A 23,093-nucleotide genomic window follows, 5' to 3' on the forward strand; every position below is an offset into this window, starting at 1 on the left:
AGCTAAACAATTCATCCAACACTTTGTGTGCAACACAATATAGATTGACAAGATAACTTACACTCCTTTAACATCATCAATCTTAGATTAATGTATAATTAAATTGTTAGTGTCGAATAAATGTCAACAAACAATCATACTAAATAAACTTACAAATTAAAAAATACTTACAAATTTGAGGTAGAAGATTGTAAAAAATGGAGCAAAATATGAAGAATAGCAGTTTTCTTAGGAGAATTCTCAACTGAATTGTCAAAAAAATTTGGAAATTCTCATGAAAAATGAAGATCAAGAGGAGAGAGAAAGAAAATAAATTGTCTTTTGTGATAGAGGCAAGTAACGTTAATCGTTTTCCCAAGATTTACCCTGGAAACAAAAGGGTGGAAACGGTTACCACAAGGTAACGGATTTTGTTTCTTTACTTGTCAACCAAACACATGGTAAGGGAAACGGTAAGTTGATTCCGTTTCCACCCATATCAAAAACTCATACCAAACAACCCCTAAGAAGCAAGTCACTCCCTACGTAAAAACCAAAGCTATTGGGCTGTTTTGCATCAAGGTCCAACCGAATCAAAGTAGCAGCAATAATCAGTCTCTCGATCGGGCCCGCTATCCTTACACCCAACAGACTCGCGAGATTGGATCTTGTATCTTGAATTGGGCTGGTTCAAAACTTGAGCCCAGCCTCCTCTTTGGACTTGGCTGTAATACTAGCTTGTAAAATTTGGACTCTTCACCAATTGAGCCCTTAATCACCGAATTAAATTCCTCTAACTCGGTCTTGGGCTTAAAATATTTGGTCATAAAATACGATCCGACTTCATTGTCTTTGTAGTGGCTCAATAAGCTCGGGAATTGTCATAAAAATGTAAATTCCTACAAAATAATACCAACTCTACAAAAACACTAGAAAACGTATATTAGTAGTAAAAATAGCTCCGCAGAGCTCAAATAAGCACAAATATGACCGTGGGACGGGAAATAAAAATATATATAAAATAGACTCATCATGGCTCTACCAAAGTTGACAATTTGAAGACAAATCTTCATGCCTAGTCCCCCAATCTGGTGAAATAAATTGACCGCTTGCTCTCGAGAAATGATTTTAGCGATTGAGCGTCTTCCATGTATAAAAATCCGTTATTTTTAATATATGTTTATTTAGATTTAACATGGAAGGCATGATGATTTGTTTTTCAAAACATCAAAACTTCTCACCTACTTCGCTCTCAACTTAAATGTAACGTCATGTGGGGCGGCCCACTAACTACCTTTCTTTCTTTCTTTCTTTCCCACTCAATTTCTCTTTCCCATGTATTGTATTTCTCTTGAAATTGGGGAAACACTTCAATTCGTGAAATAATTAACATGAATATATAATTTAATTTGAAGTTTTTACTCGATTGTGAGAGGATTACAATATAGGGGAATGGGAAACTGAGTGTGATAGGAAGAAAGTGAGGAAAAAGGATGGGAAGGTAGTTAGTGGGCCCCACATAACATAACATTTGAGTTGAGAGCCAAGTAGGTGGGAAGTTTTGATATTTTAAAAAATAGTTGGTGGTAAAATTAAAAACAACAAAAACTGTAGGTGGTAATTGATAAAATGGTAATAATTGTAGGTGGTAATTGTCAAAAACTCCTAAAACATACTAATAACTAATAATGCTACATATATCAGAAGTCAAATTAAATGAAGAGATCACAAGAAAGAAGTATTTCAAGTTTTTTTTTCAAAAAAACACAGAGAAAGTTCTCATCCGCCTAATAATCATCCTTCTAATCTTCAAAACCCACACATTTTTTAAATTTAGTTTTGTAATTAATTTGTCTTAGCTCATTTTGAACTTATTATATGTTGCGTTACCCCTCGATCCGCCACTATTATACGAGCCTTATTTGCTACTCCCTCCATCCCTGAAAGAACGATCCATTTGACCTAATTTCTGTCCCAAAAAGAATGATCTATTTGTTTTTCACAATACAACATCTATTAAAATCACAAAATTACCAAAATATCCTCAAATTTTTTTCATGTAGTTTTGTAATTAATCATGATCTATTTTTTTGTCATGTAGCCATATATTTTTTTGGATGTTTGTGCCACCATTAATTTTTTGTTCCCCTCTTTCTCTCTCTTCAATTTTTCTGGGATTTGGGTATTTTCTCTTGAAAAACCCTTGTTTATGTTCTTCTCTCTCCTTAATTCATCCCCTTCCATAGACAATTTGGAGCAAAAAAAAAAGGGATCGGCAGTCTAGGTGTGTTTGCGAATCAAAGCCCTTAAAAAAAAATTCGAAAGTCACATATTTGCTGCAATTTGGTATGCGTATCTTATATTTTCTCTGTTTTTTTTTTTTTAATTTTAATTTTACTTTTTTTTTTTTTTTGTAAATTATTATGCTTAGTTTGTGTGATTTGTAATTTGTGATTGTATAATTTTGAATGATGATGATTTTCTTTTTATCTTGATTATTATAGTGTTTTCCATTTCAATTATTTGGGTTTTGAATTTGCCTTGCAAAATTTGTTTGATGTTGTGCTGTATAATTTGGATTATATTTTTCAAAAAAAAAAAAATATGGATTATATTTTTAGGTGATTAACTCATGTGGGATTGACATGATTATTTGGGTGATTAACTCTTATGGTACAATTACTTTGGGTGATTAACTCATGTTAGGGTTTGATTATGTCCGGGTATCATGGACTGATGAATTTGGGCGATTGATTCATGTTATGGAGAGATAAATATTTGTGTCTGAAGCCATGATGAAGCAGGCAATGATGAAAGTGGATTATTTTTTTTTAGGGTGTTTACTGATTGTGTAAAAATATTTTTAGAGGGAATGAAAATTTTCTTTTATACAGTAAAAGGAGGGAAATCTGATTTCATTTACCTCCCATTTAGAATTGCCACCTTGGCAATCTTGTGTATTTTAATGTTATTGGTTGTAATAAAATATCACATGGATTAGTACATAGGATAAAGAAAAAAAAAACCCAACAGGTTTTGTCGGTTTTGTCTTACATCTAGGACTTTCTCTCTCTACCTATTAATTGCAAATGATTGCTCATTTATATTTTCCATACATTTGTACTAGCTAATTAAGTTTCAAACCCAAATGGGTCGTTCTTTCGGGGACGGAGGGAGTAGAATTTAATCAAAATTTTGTTGCTATTGTGTTGCAGGCTGTTGTTTGCCACCCTTTATTGTAGGACGGAACTATGAAAATAGGCCTTTGCTCCATGGGTCCAGGGCGGCTGCCCCTCCTGCCCCGGCTCAAGGGTGGGCCTCAATGTTCCATTCGGTTTCGACCTTGCATTGATATACACAAGGTTCATGTTCTTTATTTTTAAGACTTTCAAAATTTATGATGAAAGTTGTGAAATAGTTGATTTTATTGGTAAAACTATGGCGATTTAATGTATTTTTGTAAATTAATGGTGGAAATTCTTATCCTTGTTTATGTGATTGTATGATTGACAATGGTTTTTGATGGGGTTAACTGTTATTGGCCTAGTTTCAGAATTGCTATTTTATTTTTAAATGGTGAGCACTTTGATTCTTTTTGAGTTACACTATGACTGATTTGTTGGTTTTATGTTGTTTTTTCTTTTCCAAATTGATGGTGGAAATTTTGAACCTTGTTGATAAGAATGTAAGATCACTGTAGGTTTTGATGGTAGAAGTGTCAATTCTTATTACACTTTTTGTTGGTTTGATAAATTTCACAGGGAAAAGTGAAGCAAATTGTTGGTTCCACCCTTTTGGATTTGAAAGAAGGAGGATCATCATCATCAGCTCTTCTTACTAATTTTGTTTCTGATAAGCCGTCAGCTGATTATGCTAGGTTGTACAAGGATGATGGGCTTTTGGGTGGTCATGTTATCATGCTTGGCGCAGACCCTTTGAGCGAAGCTGCTGCAATTGAAGCCTTGCATGCATTTCCTGGTGGGTTTTTTTTTTTTTTTTTTTTTTTTTTTTAATTTTGATGGAAATTACTATAATAAGGTTAACAATAACAAGATTGTCGATGTTACTATTATAATACATAGGTAGTAATTTTTTCCATTCTATTCAACAGTTTCTCTTTCTCAAGTGTTTTTGGACTATGTCTTCTTTATTAGTCTTGGACTCTTGGCCTGATCTTCTCAAAATATGAGATTCTATTGTCCTTTGAAAAATAGCAGCTTGCTTTTTACAAAGTTTCTTAGTAGCCTCATCTAGACAACCTAGTTGTCTTTCTTTTGCTTCATAAACTTTTCATTATATTTTTCGTTCTGTAAAAATGTTATATCTAGAAAAGAGAAATTTAATGGCTAATTTCATTATGACCACCTTCTCATTGTTGATCAATGTCTGTTCATAATCTGATTATTGAGGGGATTGTTTAGTGTGTATTTATCTCAACTTGATTCGGGTCTTTGGCCACACAGTTTCAAAATGTATCTCTAAAGGTATGTCCAGAAAGATATTCCATCTACTGAACTAGAATGGTAACCTTCTAGGTGGTATGCAGGTTGGAGGTGGGATTAATTCCAAAAATGCGTTAAGATATATTGAAGAGGGAGCCAGCCATGTCATCGTAACATCAGTAAGTGATTTCAGTTTGGTACTAACTTTAAGCACCTTTTGTTTTTATGCATTGTTGGTGTGGAGATGGGGCAACCTAGATAGGCGTAAATTTTGGCTCACTGGGATTTGAAACTGATTTGAGTTGAACTATTGAAAAGTTTTGTTGACTCACATTCTGGGTGTCATTGCTTTATTTATGATGACTATGGTTGTAACTCTTGCAAGTGTTATAGTATGTGCCGTTGTGTGGGATAACTTGCTATATATAAAACTAGCTGCAATACATCTGAACGAATATTTGTAATGAGTTGACTTATAAGTTGAGTGGAAAAAGAGACAAGGCAGGAAAAAAAAAAGAAAAGAAAAAGGATATGCAGCTTAACCTCGACCTATGTTAGATGGACTCGGGAGCAGGTGTTAGACACAGACACAAATCCAATTGTCTGTCCGGCAAGTTCCAGAATCCAGAATTTAAGGATATGGGGACTCTGCCCAATGTATGGAGACTATGGACACACATAATTTGACCTCCGTTTGAAAAGAAAAAAAACAAAAATCCTGTCCTTTCTTCAAAATAGAAAAGCCCACTAGCCCAAGCTATTACCTAAATGGCACCCAATAAAAATAAAATGAAACACTCGTGATACCCTCTAGCCCCACTTATCCATTAAGAACCTTCACTATTGAAAGCACATAAATCTAACCCATGTGACTTTTTAACTCTTTGAACTTCCACTACTAATTTCTTTTTTTTTTTTTTTATTTATTTATTTTTTTTTTATTTTTTAAATATTTTTTTTTATAATATTTTATAATATTTTTTTATGTATATTTATTTTATCTCTTTCTGTGAATGTGTTCCTATCTTTGCCCCAAATATCCTATTTTCTCCTCCTCCTCCAAGAAGCATTTTAATTACATTCTTCTCTTTTTTCCCTTGAAGTGTCCAAATGCACAGTGACAAACACGGATTTCGTACCCATGTCTGTGTCATGTTGTGTCGACATGGGTACTATGAGCTATTTGCCGTGTCCTTGTAACTTAGACCCCAACCACTAAGGGTAGTTAACCACTAAGGGTATTTATAAATTGTGCATAGAAGACTCACAATTGGCCGTTGCATTTTGTCCTCACTCTTGCGCACCTGGATCTTAAGTGTGCTTGGCCGGGAATATTCTTGGGATGGATGACCTATTAAGTTGCGTGAGTGAGTACAAAACGTGTGGGAAAAACTTATGTTGGTTTGTGGGCCAATTGTCACTATGCACATGTAGTAGATAACAAGATATCCTTGGTGTGGGGTGTCACACATAAAATGTCTGATTATTTCTATGTAAACATTTTTGTAATTATTAAATTATATTTGAGCCTATTCACTAGGCTTACTTAATTTGGTTTGTTAATGTTTTGAGCCAAACATGAACTCAAGTGAGCCAAGCTTTATTAAGTCGATCTCAAATAGTTCACGAACACGTTAGGCTCATTTTCACCCCTAGTTGGATGGGTGGGGTATTGCATACATATTTCAATGTTCGTACCCATGTTAATGTTAGTGCTTACCAATACTTCTAATATTCAAGTAGTTAGTGTTGCTATATACACCCAGAACCATGCACTTAATCTTTAGATGGTGTCATATAGGTTAATAATCCTTGAATTAGAGGGGTATTTGTAATTTGCTTTATTTATTTATTTTAATAGTTTTACAGCAATAACAAAGCCTTAACCCCAAAATTCTTTCTTTTTTAACAAGTGAAAATTATTGACATTTGGAGGGCCATGATATAATAATCTTTTTATGTTTGTGTTTCACCAAAAATGTTTCTACCGACGTGAAGTTTCTTATTACTTCTTGTTCCTTTCCATCAGGTGTCTATTAAAACTTTGCAAAGAGCTAAATGATTATATTTAGACTATTTTAGTTGAAAATTTTTATTTTTTGTTACATGCAAATGAGAATTTAAAATCCTAATTTTTTGTAGAATATCTCTGCTAAAGTTTACAGACTACTAGCTGAAGATGTTCTTTTTAATGTTTGCTATCCGGAGAACTAGACTTTCTATAAAATGATTTTTGATTTGAAGCACAGAAACAATTAGATTAAGTGATTTTGTCCTTTTTAACTTGTTATATTATGGTGCATTGTTAGATGTATCATGTATGTAATGCCACTTGCTTATCCTTTTAATGCCATTAATAAGGATTATGTGGCAGCTATGTGTCATTTAATAGACGAATTGACTTTTTAAAATGCGAGTGAGTTGGATAAATTTTACAGTATCGGGTTTGAATATCCTGTTTTACCACTGCTGATATGTATGTGATTTCTTTTTAATCTCTGCTAATGTTGCTATAAAATTTGCCATGATGCTCTAAAATTTTCCCTTGTGTTTATTGCAGCTTTCTTAGACTGTCTTATTCAATTCATTATTTGTTCCATTGATTTTATTTGTTCAATTGTGCTTAACTTCTCTTAAGCAGAAACTAGGTAGCTTCAAATGACTACTGCACAGTATTTCTTCTATTTTTGGTTTCTTGAAAATTCCCTTTTCAAAGCGTATTATGCACTACATGTTGACTTTACCTTACACGTGATTGCAGTATGTGTTCAACAATGGGCAAATGGACCTTGATAGGCTTAAGGATCTGGTCTGCACTGTTGGAAAAGAAAGGCTTGTATTAGATTTGAGCTGCAGAAAGAAGGTACAGCTCTCATGTTAGATCCTCTCTCAAATCTTAAAAATGTGATATTTCAATCAATATAATAAGCACAATATCTAATCATTGAAGAGAATGCAGATCCTTAAAAGATTTAAGCAATCAGTTTATGCAAGAGTACTTTTTTTACTGTTTCAAATGCTGATTTGCATTACTAATATCAAGCATATCAAAATATTATATGGTCATAGTTCATAGTGGTGTGCAACAGTTCAAATGTTCATACAAATCAAAAACTGTGCCCTAGAAAAAAAATGAAGGTCCAACCATTTCATATGGTAACTAAAAATTGCTTAAGTACGCACAAAACATACCCTTCATTACAAATGCATTAAGAAATCATGTATATAGGAACAATAAATTAGAAGATATTGAGATATTCCCTCCGTGTTTTTTTTACAAGCTAGAATTGGGATTTTCCACCATTCATATGTCATTGACTTGATTTTTTTACCCATATATAAAACATAAATATGATCATATAATATGTTGTTGAATTTGTCATAATGTCTACTTTTAAAAATTAATTTTTTCCATAATGTTTACTAACCTCTAATTAAAGATATTGATGGTCAAAGTTGTGTCTCAGCAAATATAACTCTAGCTTAAAAGAAAAAAAAAAGTTAAAAGAGGCTCGCTTGATTAAATGAAAGCGATTTTGATAACGTTAATTATGATTGAAATACCAATGAAGAGGAAAAATATCTCGACTTCTCATTTATTTGAATTAACTAGGCGACTAACGTGCGAAATACGCGCGTCATAGCTAGCATGTCCGGATGTTCTTTCTGTTTGGAATTGTTAGTAGCGCTAATTAGGGAAAATATGGGAACAAATATTTTTAGGGTTATAAATGTCCACACACTATTTTTAAGAGTTACAAAATAAATACAATTAAGAGCTAGATCAGCCCTAGGTCTTAAGATTCTAGATGACATCATTTTCAAATTTTGCGGTCTTAAGACAAGACTTTATTATTTTTAAGCATTTATGAAGTTTGGTCTAAATAAAATCGAAGTGGAGTCTTGAAAATTCAAGACTCAACTTCAGACTCAATTTAACACTCAATTTTTTTAATTTATTTTTTAAAAAACTATAATACTTCCTCCGTTTTTTTATTATTGCACCATAGGGGTTGGGTACAAATATTTTGGTAATGGAAAAAAGTAAGGGAGAGAAAGGTAAAAATACGAAATTGCCCATGTGACATATTGATAAACTAAAAAATAAGTGTGAAAAAGCAAGGGTATGTTGGGTATTTGTAGTGTGAACACAAATAATTTTTTTCCTAAAGAGGAAATGGTGCAATATTTGTGAAACTTCCTAAAAAGGCAAGTGATGCAATAATAAAAGAACGGAGGAAGTAATTTAATTTATATGTAAAAAAATGAGTATGTGTGATTGAAGAGATAAATTTTATCTAGTCTTAAGGAGTCTTAACATAATTATAAATTAAAAAAAACATATTAAATTTAATCTAAAAAACTGATGTGGCAATGAGTTAAAGTCTTAAGATGAGACTGTGCTAATCTTGCTTTAACATTAATGAGGGCAAATATATAAATAAATATTTTAGGGAAATTATCATCCTATTCATAAAGTGTGGTCATTACTTTAAGGGGTAAATATATAAATAAACACTTTTAGGGGTATAATAGTCTTAATAAGGTAGGGATTAAATAGATTAAAAAAATTGACAATGATATATCATTTGACTATGATATATTAAGATTGACAACATCAACAACAATAACATCAACGAAGCCTTAGTCCCAAAATGATATGATATATTAAGATTGACAATGTTACAAAATTATTCCTATGTTAGAGATATATTTATTCACTATGTTCTCGAGATGGGATAGAATTTGCACATTAAATAAATAAAAAGTTTAGAAGAAATTAGCATTGGGGCTCTTTCTTCATGGGATGTAGGATCCTGCAAATGTCCATTATGTCTGGCCTTGGTCTTGGTTCCTTGGGAAGTCAGCTGCTGCACTTGATCTTTCTAAGATATTGAAATTTGTGTTCCGTCAAAGTCAATCCACCTTAAGTTGATCATAAAGTCATAACCCTGCCAACTTGCCAAGGGCTGAATGTTGATTGGTCTTAAGGCAGGGTCAATAGCCCATTTTGTCTCGTTTGTCAAGTGGCCTATGCTCACCCTTTCAAGATCCAAGGCTGCAATTAATCTTGTTGACTGTTCCCTAATTTCGTTTTATTCTAATAAAAAACTGCTGTGCTGATTCTCTTGTAGGAAGGTAAATATGCCATTGTAACGGACAGATGGCAGAAATTTAGCAATGTATATGTTGATGAGCAGACTTTGGAATTTCTTGCTGCCTATGCTGACGAGTTTTTGGTACATGGTGTGGATGTTGAAGGCAAAAAGTGAGTCTGAGTTTCGTTTCTTCTTTGCCCTAGTCATTTCATTATCCTTGGGCTTGATCAACAAAAAGCCTAATTTTAATTCTACGTAGTACATATTATGGACAAATCTTTAGCCTGAAGACTTGTTAACTGTCACTAAGAAATTTTCCGGAGACTTGAAGAGTTAACTTTTGTTCTTGCTACATTAGATTGAGTATGGTATAATTTGACTGCTTGATTATTGCAGATTGGGAATTGACGAAGAGCTTGTTTCTTTACTTGGAAAATACTCACCAGTAAGTAAACAGTGTGTTTGGCTGTGTTCTATATTTCTGATATTTTAACACTCATATGCTCAGCAATTAGGAATAACTTTTCTTTGCTTAAATTTCCATATTGATTGAAGGGAAGTTATGTTAACAACTGCATTATATTAATGCGTTATGTTGAGGTGTTCTGAAGTACACTTATGTGTAGACGGAAAATAAGGAGAATGTTTTCAATCTTGGTCTTTCTTTTTGGTTCTGCATACCGCATACGAAATTATACTACCAGACCACGACATTATCTTGCAGGTGGTGTTAAAAAAATAAGGAAAACACAAGATGAAAGAAAAACCTCTGTCTAGAATTGATACATTTATACTTTAGTTTAATTGATCTGTCGCTGTGATAATGCTCAGAATTAATACCATGAAAACATTATTGAAAAAGGGCCTCTCAGATTATCAGATCTTAACTATAAAATTACCTTCTGCTCTATATTTACTTCAGGGCTGTTAATCCATTCACATTGTTTACCCTTGGTCTTGGCGAACAGCTGCTGATCTCCATTTTGGTGAAGCATTTTCGACTCATGGTTAAGTGGTTCATTGGCATGAGCAGTCTTATTCATTTTTTTTTAAAACATGACACTAACACACTATATATGGTAGTTACATATATCAGCTTGTCTTAGGGGTCAAGATACACAACTTCGGGATAAGGAGTTAAATCTTCCTGCAAGGTTCTTATATTATGGTGTAGAAATTGTACTATTTAAAGAGCATCTATAGAATATATATTATATAGAATCAGATAGGGTATTATAAATTGCTAAATAGTTATGTTTGATTTTTGCCTTTCACCTGAACTAGAAGTAGCCAGCCCCATCTTTGGGAGGCTTCAATTGCTGTTGTTTTACCTTACGAATATGAGCATGCCACCAAAATTTGTACTGTATATGCTGATATGATTTTTTCTCAGATTCCAGTGACCTATGCTGGTGGTGTGACAGTTATGGGGGATCTAGAAAAGATTAAGGTGGCTGGCAATGAGCGAGTTGATGTAACTGTTGGTAGTGCTTTGGATATATTTGGGGGTAGTTTACCCTACAAAGATGTCATTGCATGGAACCTTAAGCAGGAGTCCGGCAGCTAGTTCTCTATTTTTTGTCATCTTTGAACCAGTTCTCTTCTAGCACCATTATTAAAGACACAGATCCGCTTCACTAGTCAAATTCACGTGCTGCAAAGACCTTAATTTGCTTAACAAGGTGTTAATGACTCAATGTTATTGTTGTATTGTCCCTTTAGTCTTGTTTCGAATTGGCCTTGCCATTCTAAGTTCCCAATTTTGATGTTATGCTTCTTAGCTATTTGATTATTATTTTTTTTGGCAAGGATTCTTAAACTGGACTGGCCCAGACTAGACTTTTTATTGAAAGCTATTGAGAAAATATTGGACTGGGATTCTTAAACTGGATTGGCCCAGACTCGGAATATGAAGATCTAATTTTTTTTTCATTCCAATCTGTTCCTGAAATTCTGGTTTGATATGGTTTTGGATCTTTTGGACTTGATTTGTTAGTTTTATAAAAAAATTACTTCAACATCACAAATTCACATTGACGTTCTAACTTCCAAGTGAACCTAAATATGTTTACTTTTCAAGGCTTAAAAAAAAAAAAAAAAGAAAGACATACAAAAAGGGAAAAATAATGTTTAGAAAATTTTGCAAAAACTACCTTTTCAAAAAAATGTGGCAAAAGAACACCAATTTTTATAAAAATTTGTTGCAACTTACTACCAATTCAATGTATAATAATTGATAAATCTATACTATTATTTTAAAACAGGAAGATTGAAGGACACGTGTTCACTTCCTGTTTTTTCTGATTGAAAAAAGATTAACCAAAAAAAAAAAAAAAACAGAAAAAAAAAAATCTCAGATTGACTTTTCTTTTTAAATTTTTATTTTGATTTTACAAGCCCTTCTAATCTTACTGAATCGTCCATTTCAAAAAAAAAAAAAAAAAAAAAAAATCATAGTGAAGCTTTCTCCAACCAAACTTTGAGTTTTTGCTTAAAAGAAATTGGGTTTTCGTGATCGGTTTCGTCGGATATGTTACAACAAGGTTTGTATTTTACCAGTTAAATTTTTTGGTTTCATGTCTGAAATCAGGTTGCAGTGGTGAATTTATTAGTTATAGATTTGTGATACTATGAATTATTATTATTATTATTATTATTATTATTATTATTATTATTATTATTATTATTATTTTTTTTTTTTTTTTTTTTTTTTTTTTTTTTTTTTTTTTTTTTTTTTTAATTTTTATTTATTTTATTTTTTTTTTATTTTTTATTTTTTAATTTTTAATTTTAAGAATTTATATTTTTCTCTCTCTCACTGTCTTATATTGTTAATTGATGCTTCTTTTTACTGTGTTTTAAGAACTTCTGGGTCGTCAAGTTTGTGGTATTGTTTTGACTGATTTGGGCTAGATTTTAGTTAATTTGCATGACAAAATTGGGTTTACGGTATCTGACGACTAATCTGTCTGTGGGATGTTGAGAAGAAGTTAATTTCCATCTTCAATTGTCACAAGTTTCATATCCAATTGTCATAAATTCCGACAAAAATTGTGAGTATTAGGCCGCAGAATTGTTGTGATCATCTGATTATCCTTAATCTTTGCAATGTTTATTTGGTAAGAATGTACATCTTTTCTGGTTTTATGAAATTCGCTTACATATATTAATATTTTTGGGTAAAATTTACATCTTTTGTGATTTAATGAAATTCGATGTCATATGTTAATATTTTTGGGAATAAATGTTTAAATGGTATTGTTGAATTTTTAAAAATTTATGAGAGTTTTTAGATCAATAAATCACTATACGTTCAATATATATATATATAGGGTAAAGTCGTATCCCCAAATCAAAAGTAATTCCTAAATCCTCTAACTAATGCAGATAGGAAAGTACGGTCGAATCCACAGAGAAACGAGTCTTTCTATTCCTAATTAACTAATATAATCTAGATTATTAGGTAACCGATATATAAGTTCGAATATGAAACAAAACTACGAAGGTTAAGAATAGGGAGAAAACAATGAATAAAAGGATCTAGGGCATAGGTTCACCAATAAATAATATTCCAGGGTAGAATATAATAATCATTCATCAATGCATACATCAATCAGATTATAAAGGGCTTTCGCTACGTATTATAATCACACAATTAATTTACCGGTATTAAATCTCATCTTTCGAATCTCGACCTAACCATTTATAAATTAACTTGCCTATTGAAACTAGACCTAAACATCAATTTTCATCTGTCGAATCTCGAATCAATATTGTCAAACTCATGCATAAAAGATCAGGCCTAATATAGTCACAGAGCATTAAGTCAATCAATAGGAAATTAATCTAGCATTGACAATCAACAACAATAAATTACCCCTTCATATTATTTATGGATCCCCATAAACCCTAGAAATAAAACTACTCACACATAATAAAAACTAAACTAATCAAAGCAAATAAACAAGACATGATCGAAGGAATAAAATAAACAACTAAGATTAAGGGAAGAGAAATAGTTACCAAATAAATCTGGAATTAAGAGTAGATTAAGAACAAAGGTATGAGAGAGAGAAAATCTAAGAAAACAATTAAGAGAGTAAAGAAAGAGTAAAGAGATAGATCCTAAAATCGTATTACGGAGGAGTATTTATACTCCGTACAAATCCTAAACTAAAAACAAACTAAAACGACGCTAATCGTCTTCTAACAATAATACGCGCCCGATCGGGCGAGGCACCGCCCGATCGGGCGCGCCTTTTTGCTCTTCAGTACAAATCTTGCGCCCGGCCGGGCGCGTCACCGGGCGCCGACCTTTGCTTCTCCCGCCCGGCCGGGCGCACCTCCAGGCGCCAGCCTCTTTGGCCGGGCGACTCTCTTGGGCCACTAATTGGACTACGATTGGGCTCCAATTCTTCGGGCCAATCTGGATTTCCTCTTTGGGTCTTGAATACTCGGTCCAATGCCTCGGTATCACCTATACCGAGCCCTTAATCACCGGTTCGATGGCTCTAACCGGCCCTGGGCTATAAACTCTGGTTGTGCTTCTCCAATGCTCGTGATTGCTCCAAAATATCTCGGAAAAATACTCCAAAAGTGTAAATCCCTGCAAAAGTCAACCAAATCTACGAAAACACTAGAAAACACCAATTAGTAATAAAAGTGACTCTAAAGAGCCAAAAACACTACTAATTATAACCAAGGGACGGGGGTAAAATACTATATAAAATAGACACATCATATATATATATATATATATATATATATATATATATATATATATATATATATATATATATATATATATATATATATATATATATATATATATATATATATATATATATATATTAGACAGCCGTGCATTGCACAAGTTTAAGACTAGTTTGGCTAAAAAAGAGGTAATTTGTAACAAAATTTTTATAAGTGATGATCTTTTGCAACATTATATTTAAAAGGTGGTTATATGCAAACTAAAAGGTGGTTTTTTTTGCAAAGTTTCTTAATATTTACGAGTAAAACTAAAGTGCTATATATGGTCGCTAATTAAATATGATGTGCATATTATAAAAAATGGGGATTTCATATGGTCACTAATTAAATATGATGTGCATATTATAAAAAACGGGGTTTTCACCAAATGCCCTTGACCTTTTGCAAAATTCACCAAATGCCCTCAATTTTTTCAAAATTCACCAAATACCATTGACGTTTGTTAGTATTCACACCGTGACCTCAAAATACCCCTGACGTTAAAGGTTCATCAGCAATAAAATTTAATTTATCAAATGCCCTAATTTTGTTAAATAATTACACAAAATACCTCTATTTTTTGAGGTACAACGACTAGTTTGAAATTTAGGAAACTAGACGTTAGTTTTGATTCTCACCCTTTTTTGCATAAATACTTACACACATAGCAGTCCTCTTATTTGTTTAACCACAATTTTAACATCATGAGTTATATGTCCAAATCATATTCCTCAATGTATGAGTAATCTTATGTAAGAGTTGCAAACAAATATTGTAGTTGTAGGAGAAAATTTGCAACTAGAACCTCTAAGTCCGTTAGCCCGTAAACAAGCCCAGACCGTTTACAAGGGCGGGTATGAACAAATTGTCAAGCCTGCATAAAAGAGGCTTGGGTTTGCTATATTAAGCCTGTTGAAAAATATATGAACTATAAGCCTAATCCGTTTCATGTCTACGCTCGCAAAATTATTATCTCTACTTCGTTTGACCCTTTTTTTTTTCTTTGTTTGCCTGGTCTCCAACACTTCTTTTTATGTATAGAGGTTGTTTGCAACTCTTACGCACTCATACATTGAGGAAGAGGATTTAGACACATAACTCATGGCGTTAAAATTTGTGGTTAAGCAAATAAGATGGTTGCTATGTGTTGAGTATTTATGTAAAAAAGGGTGAAAATAAAAACTAACGGTTAGTTTTCTAAATTTCAAACTAGTCGTTGTACCTAAAAACTAGAGGTATTTTATTTAACAAAGTTAGGTCATTTGTTGAATTAAATTTTATTGCTAACAGACTTTTAACGTCAGGGGTATTTTGAGGTCACGGTGTGAATAATAACAAACTTCAGTGATATTTGGTGAATTTTGAAAAACTTGAGGGTATTTGGTGAAATTTTCGAAAGGTCAAGGGCATTTGGTGAAAAACCCGTAAAAAAAAATAACTCCAAATACTTACATAAACATGTAACCATATATCTTAAATGCTTAACGTGATTCGTGCCGAGTTACTCATGGAGAAGTTTATCGGGGGAGGCTAAAGCAGTTTTTAAGGATGGCTTGGTGACTTGGTGTGGCGGGTTGGTAATGTGACTTTGATGACTGGTTGCTTAAGGAGGGTGTGGTAATGCCATTTGAGGTGACTTCGGAGAGTAATCAAATGTTGCGAGTGGTGGACTTGATTAATCATCATAGTGGTGAATAGGACTAAGATTATTGAGAGTAGTTTTGCCCCGATACCTATAGTATTATTCGTGCACTCGTTGCCTGGTGACAAAATGTATTGAAGATTGACTAGGGACAGGTTATATGCTTAATAAATTGGTGACCAAGGGGTTAGTGGTGAAGTGTGGCGTGTATTCGAAATATGGAGTTATGGATGCCCCTCCAAAGCTCTAACACTTTTTTTGGAATACTTTTAAAGATCATCTAGTTGTGAAGGAAAGACCCATGTATCACCACATTGTTGGGGTGGCGAGTTGACAGGTTTGCGGTGCACAAAGTGAAACCATATTACATGCTTTGTTTGACTGTAAAGTAGCATTAGAGATTTTGAACCAATGTCACCTGAATGACAAAGTTATAGCTACCCTTGCTACTTCCTTCTCTGATCGATAGCTATGGCTTTCCAAGGAGTTCTGTGCTTTAGCCTAAGATTAGTTGTTGCTTTCGTGTGGGCAGCGTGGTGATGTTGCAACATGCAAGTATATGAGAACAAATAGCCTTGCGCGATTATGGTGGCCTCATGCTTCTCTAGCTATGTGTCACGGTCCGGGAGTTTGGACCCCGAAACGTGCGGCGCGCTCTAGCCTTTTGGCGCCAAGAATGCTAGCCTTGAGCGGAAGAGTGGCTTGTGATCACAAAGCAACACAAGCGGGAAATTAATTCAAGGAACACTCGCGTCTATTTGGGCGACGGAGTGCGGGTGGTCGGGGCTTGTGACGGCCGATAATTCAAGGCGGGCACAAGCGGGTCCGAACCACGAGTTCTTAGTGCATCAAGTTGGTTTGGAGGGGAGCTATTATGCAAGTAAGACACAATATCTATAAAGGTCTAACAACAAACAAGTATAAGAGCAAAGCAACACTTGGTAGAAGGCTTAAGATTTCATTAATCATTCACCCTCTAAAGAGCTTTAAGTGACATACAAGGAGAATCCCTAGTGAACACTGAACTGACAGTAACACAATAATGGGACCTCAAGCTAAGAAAGCATAAACTAAAATCTAGGAAAGCATCTAAAGGGAATCTAATACATCAAAAGGAGTTGGATTCTAACATCCTCCCCCACTTAAGCTGTTGACGACCTCGTCGACTTACAAGAGTTACAATCAAAATTAGAAAGTCCTAAACTATCTCGAGTTTCTGATGCGCCGTTGATGCGGCTGACTTCTGGAATCTTTGCTGACTCTTGAGCTAGGTCTTCTTTGTTGACGAGGAGCTTGTCTCTGGATTCGCTCGACTCGAACATCTGACAGGCTAAAGTCGTATCACCTAAACAAAAGTAATTCCTAAAACTACTAACTAAAATAGATAGAGAAGTAGGGTCGAATCCACAGGGAAACAAGTCTTTTTTATTCCTAATTAATTAATATAATCTAGATTATAAAATAACAAATTATTATTATCGAAGGGGAACTAAACTACTAAGAGTAAAAGTGGAAAAGAATAAAAATAGGAGGAGAAACAATGAATAAAAGACCTAGGGCATTGGTTCACCAATAAATAATATTCCAGGGTAAAACATAATAATCAATCATCAATGCATCAATTAATCAGATCATAAAGGGCTTTCGCTACGTATTACAATCACATAATTAATTTACTGGTATTAAATCTCATCTCTCGAATCCCGACTTAACCATTTATAAATTAACCTGCCTATTGAAACTAGACCTAAACATCAATTCTCATCTCTTGAATCTCGAATCAATATTGTCAAACTCATGCATAAAAGATCAGGCCTAATCTGGTCACAGAGCATTAAATCAATCAATAGGAAATTAATTAAGCATTGACAATCAACAACACTAAATTACCCCTTCATATTATTTATGGATCCCTACAAACCCTAGAAAGAAAACTACTCACACATAATTAAATATAAATTAAACAAAGCAATTAAACAAGACATGATCAAGGAAAGAGATTAAATAAAGGATGGAATTAAACCAAGAGTTGTAGAGAGAGAAACAAAAGATAAAGAAATACTAAGGGGCCGTTTGGTTCGCACAGGGTAATCGGAATGGAATGAACAAAGGGAAAGACAAGGAATGGAATGAAATTACCTAAAATTGTGTATGCTGTTTGTTTTACAACAAAGAGAATGAGCCCCACCACCACACCACCACCACACAGCCACCTACACTTTCACTCTCCACCGTTTCCAGCCAACACCCAGCCACCAAACCCCTCACCGCTGCTCCCTCACCGTGCGCCTCCCTTCGCCGGCCGTCCCCGCCCCTCGCAAATCCTCCCTCAGCCCCGTAAAACTTACCTTAGCCACGAATGAACCCTAGAAACTATTCTCCCTCACCATAAAAACCGTCGACAACCCTTCCCCCACGGGTTTTGAGGGTGGTGGGAGAGGCGGCTGACGATTTTAAGGGGAAGGAGAAGAGTTTTTAGGGTTTTGCGGTGGTTATGGGACGTTTTATGGGGGAGGGGCAGATTTGCTGGGAGAGGGGAAGGGCAGCGACGGGAACGGGCGGGACGGGGCTTTGGGAGGGCTAGGCGGCGGTTTAACGACGATAGGGAGGGCTGGGTGGGTGGTGGTGGTTATTTTTGCGGAGGTTGTGGCTGTTTTTGCGGTGGTTGTGGTTGTTTTTGCGGGGGAGGGGAGGGCGGCGAGGATCGAGGGTGGGGTAGCGATGGTCGAGGTAGGGTCGGCGGTGGTCAGGTATATAGGTGGGTTGGTTTCCGATGGAGTTGGTAGGTGTAAAGGTGGTGATGTGGTGGTGTTGGGGTGGCTAGGGAATGGAATGGTAATACCAAGGGGGGGGGGTCACATTCCCTTTCCTTAATACCCCTAACCAAACGGCCCCTAAGAGTTTAATTAAGAGGAGAGAGAGAGAAAAGTTAGAGAGAGAAAGAGAAAAGAAAACTCTAAAACTAAAACTAATAACAAATTAATAAAACTGAAACTAAACTAATCTAAGGCTTCCCCCTTACCTACGTAACTACTACCTCTTAAATAAGAAAGGAAAAAGGAGTTTGACTCCTAATCAATTTCTAATCCCACTAGAAGTAGAGCTGCATTAATTCGGAGCCCAGTAGGATTCATGGCTTCTTGGGATGCTCTATTTGGATGGGCTTCTCAAGCTTGGTCCAATTTTCTTCCTTGTTTGGTCCGTAGTAATAACTTGTAGAGTGTTGGACCTCTTCAAATATCGAGCCCTTAATCACCGGATTAAATTTCTCTAACTCGGCCTTGGGCTTAAAATATACGGTCATAAAATACTCTCCGTCTCTAATATTTTTGTAGTGGCTTAAATAAGCTCGGGAATTATCATAAATCTGCAAATTCCTGCAAAATAATACCAACTCTACAAAAACACTAGAAAACGTATATTAGTAATAAAAATAGCTCTGCAGAGCTCAAATAAGCACAAATATGACCATGGGACGGGGAATAAAAATATATATAAAATAGACTTATCAAACTCCCCCAAGCCAAATCTTTGCTTGTCCCTAAGAAAAACAATGAATAAATAAATCAACACTTCACCCCAAATACTATTAAAATCAATAAATATAATTCAAGGTAAATCTGACAAACATGTATCAAAGTCAACCAATCAAATCCATCCAACTACCAATCTTCCCTAACAAATGTCAAATAGAGCAAACCACAAGAGCATATAGAATTCAAGACTAGTGCTCACACACTCAACTCTCATTTATGTGGTGAGTAAAAGATGTACTCGATCACTCTCCAACCAACCCCTTTAATGTGAACAATCCCCTCCCAACTTACACTCTCATGTGTATAAAAACAATGTACGCTCAACCTACTAGTCGACTCGAAATATGTCAAATCATAACTTGCATTGATAAACAACACTTTCACATTCATACAACTCTATGTACAAAGGTCGGAAGGTCTTTAAAACTTGTAATGTAAGGTTAGGGTAAAGGGTAGGATAAATTTGGGAATAAGTGAGAGAAAAGCTATGCTTAAAGGGAGAAAATCCTAATAAAACCCATGATCAAAATAAATAATGATCAACATCTCCAACACAACCAACTCTACAAAAGTTCACCAAACAATCCCAACACTTACACATTCACTTACAAAATATGATAATAAGAAATAGAGTGAATTAAAACAAACTTTAAACTACTTATTTTTCTTTTCTTTCTTTTTTCTCAAACTTGAACTTCTTTTTTTCTTGAATTTTTTTCCCTTTTTTTTTTCTTGAGCAACCTTCACATAGAATATTTGAAACAAATTTTTTTCTTTGCTCTTTTTTTTCTTTTTATCTCACATTGGAAAAATTTCAACTTTGAAACACAAACTATTAACATTTTTCCAATCACAATATCAAAAGAACAATCACTCTTCTTTTATTCCCACATTATGCAAATAAAGTGCACATCACAACTCCCTCACCTCACCAACTAATAGCTCCCCCAAGCCAAGCTTGGGACTAGTAACCAATGAGGCTCATATAGGCTTGTAATGTGGCTAATAAACAACAAAAGGGCACAAGCAACAACATGGGTAGCAAGAAGGGAACAAATGTATCTAAATCATCTGAAGGCCACCTAAAAGAACAAATGCCTTCGTCCTCCACAATGTGCATAATAATGAGTCATATAAACATTACTCAAAGTTGCAAACCAATACTCAAATTCCTTGACATACTAGGAACTATCACACATTCCTAACCAAATCAACTAGTCAAGCACCATATTCACAAATAGTTGGCAAAATTGACGCATGTTAAGGTTTCAAGGCAATCAAACATCAAATCATGATCAACTAATCCTCAATATTTATCATCAATAACCAAGAATCAAAACAATTTCGAAAAATTTCAAAAAAAAAGGGCACATGGAAGCATGATTCATAATTCATTGGAATAAAACTAACCTAGGAAAGCAATAAAATCTATACTAAGAAAAATAAAAGTAAAAAGAGAAGAGAGAGAGTGAAAGATGTACCATACGAACACGAGAACCTCCCCCCAAGCTAAATCAGACAATGTCCTCATTGTCTTAAAGGGAAGCTAGTAGTCAAGGTGACTGCTCTTCATCATCACCACATCAATGTCACCAAAGCCTCGAGGATTGCAATGCATCTCTTTGGAACAAAATTGGGCAAGAAAGAAAGAAAGTGTTAGTGGGAAAAAGTTCAAATTTGAGTCAGGTACACTATTCTAATCATAACTTTTTATATATAAATGATAATACAGTGATTCTAATTGCGTTGAAAACTATACTTAAATAGCTTTCTAACGACAGGTCACACGCAAAAATCAGATAAGAAACGAAAAAGTTATGGCCTGTCAAAGTTGACAAAGTTTGCTGACGCGTACGAGCGCCCGATCGGGCGAGCTCTGCCCGATCGAATACGAGTGCAGTTCCAGCGTGAATGTAGCCTTCTCTAGCTCAAAATCTGCACAAAAACAAACTCCCACAAGCATTAGTTACACTCTCCTTACCTCTCTAAAAAAAAATAAATAAGAAAATAAAAAAATAAAATAAAACACACACACAAAAATAAGAAAAAACTAAACTAAAAAGCAAATTAAAGTACGGGTTGCCTCCCGCAAAGCGCTAGTTTATCAAGGTCCCGCTCGACCATACTCCTTCTCTCAATCGGAAGAATTCAACGCCTTGAGTAACTTATCAAACGCTCCTGCAAACTTTTCATTAAACACTATATAAGGCTTAATTGCAAGCACATTAATCCCTACAAATAAAAGGTTAGGAGCGCATAAAGAGAACTCAAGGTAGAAGGAAAAATCAAAAGAGAGAGATGAAAATACACCACAACCTTCTACTTCCTCCGTTAAAAATTTAGAATTAATAGAACGAACTTGGAGGTAGTCATTGTCTTTATCATCCAATAATGACTTGAAAATTTTACCCTCACTAATAACCTCATCATCAACAAAGGAATTTTCAACCACCGTTTCTACAACTAATGATTTTTCAATCACCGGTTCGTCAACCAATGATGTTTCAACCACAAATTCTATAACCGATGGTTCTTCATCCTCAATAACATTCACATTATTATAGTGTCCATAGACTTTTTCGTCAAGAGCCTTCGAATAACTTTCATTAGCAACTAATCGTTTTCGAATATGATCATATGTATATGGAAAGACTCTAAAATCATCCGGAGCACGCACAAAAAACTCACTATAAGGGCATTCATGATTTCCATGACAAAGACGTTGACAATTACAGTAGTTAGGTGCTGCATAAAAATTATATAATTCTTGTAGTGGCGTAAGCATGGATATTTTCAACTCAAAAAAAAAAAATTAAAAATTAAAAAAAAAATAAATAAAAATAATCTAGACTCTAATAATAATTAGAAATAAAAATAAAACAGTTTCCCCGGAAACGGCGCCAAAATTTGACAAGCTAAAGTCGTATCACCTATCAAAAGTAATTCCTAAAACCATTAAGTAAAATAGATAGGGAAGTAGGGTCGAATGCACAGGGAAATAAGTCTTTTTTATTCCTAATTAATTAATATAATCTAGATTATAGAATAACAAATTATTATTATCGAAGGGGAACTAAACTACTAAGAGTAAAAGTGGAAAATAATAAAAATAGAAGGAGAAACAATGAATAAAAGACCTAGGGCATTGGTTCACCAATAAATAATATTCCAGGGTAAAACATAATAATCAATCATCAATGCATCAATTAATCAGATCATAAAGGGCTTTCGCTACGTATTACAATCACATAATTAATTTACTGGCATTAAATCTCATCTCTCGAATCTCGACTTAACCATTTATAAATTAACCTGCTTATTGAAACTAGACCTAAACATCAATTCTCATATCTCGAATCTCGAATCAATATTGTCAAACTCATGCATAAAAGATCAGGCCTAATCTAGTCACAGAGCATTAAATCAATCAATAGGAAATTACTTAAGCATTGACAATCAACAACACTAAATTACCCCTTCATATTATTTATGGATCCCCAAAAACCCTAGAAATAAAACTACTCACACATAATTAAATATAAACTAAACAAAGCAATTAAACAAGTCATGATCAAGGAAAGAGATTAAATAAAGGATGGAATTAAACCAAGAGTTGTAGAGAGAGAAACAAAAGAGAAAGAAA

At 34.2% G+C, this 23,093-nt stretch overlaps 1 protein-coding gene across 3 annotated transcripts in view; it reads left to right on the forward strand.

Moving 5' to 3' along the window:
* Positions 1–11,654, forward strand: part of LOC145597863 (1-(5-phosphoribosyl)-5-[(5-phosphoribosylamino)methylideneamino] imidazole-4-carboxamide isomerase HISN3, chloroplastic-like) — a 30,670-nt gene extending 19,016 nt beyond the window's left edge. The window contains exons 1-8 of one of the 3 annotated variants that reach the window (XM_081654132.1): positions 2,107–2,325; positions 3,195–3,341; positions 3,741–3,957; positions 4,515–4,600; positions 7,183–7,284; positions 9,557–9,690; positions 9,917–9,965; positions 10,914–11,653. In XM_081654132.1, coding sequence (XP_081510258.1) covers positions 3,231–3,341; positions 3,741–3,957; positions 4,515–4,600; positions 7,183–7,284; positions 9,557–9,690; positions 9,917–9,965; positions 10,914–11,087 — 873 coding nt within the window. In that variant the 5' untranslated portion in view covers positions 2,107–2,325; positions 3,195–3,230 and the 3' untranslated portion in view covers positions 11,088–11,653. Of the gene's footprint in view, positions 1–2,106; positions 2,326–3,194; positions 3,342–3,740; positions 3,958–4,514; positions 4,601–7,182; positions 7,285–9,556; positions 9,691–9,916; positions 9,966–10,913 lie in introns of those variants that run through there. The other 2 variants (XM_081654142.1, XM_081654123.1) reach the window with 2 other exon arrangements.
* The last annotated feature ends 11,439 nt before the right edge of the window (positions 11,655–23,093 follow it).

This window comes from Chenopodium album, chromosome 2 (assembly GCF_948465745.1).
Source record: "Chenopodium album chromosome 2, dcCheAlbu1.1, whole genome shotgun sequence".
Lineage (NCBI taxonomy): Eukaryota > Viridiplantae > Streptophyta > Magnoliopsida > Caryophyllales > Amaranthaceae > Chenopodium > Chenopodium album.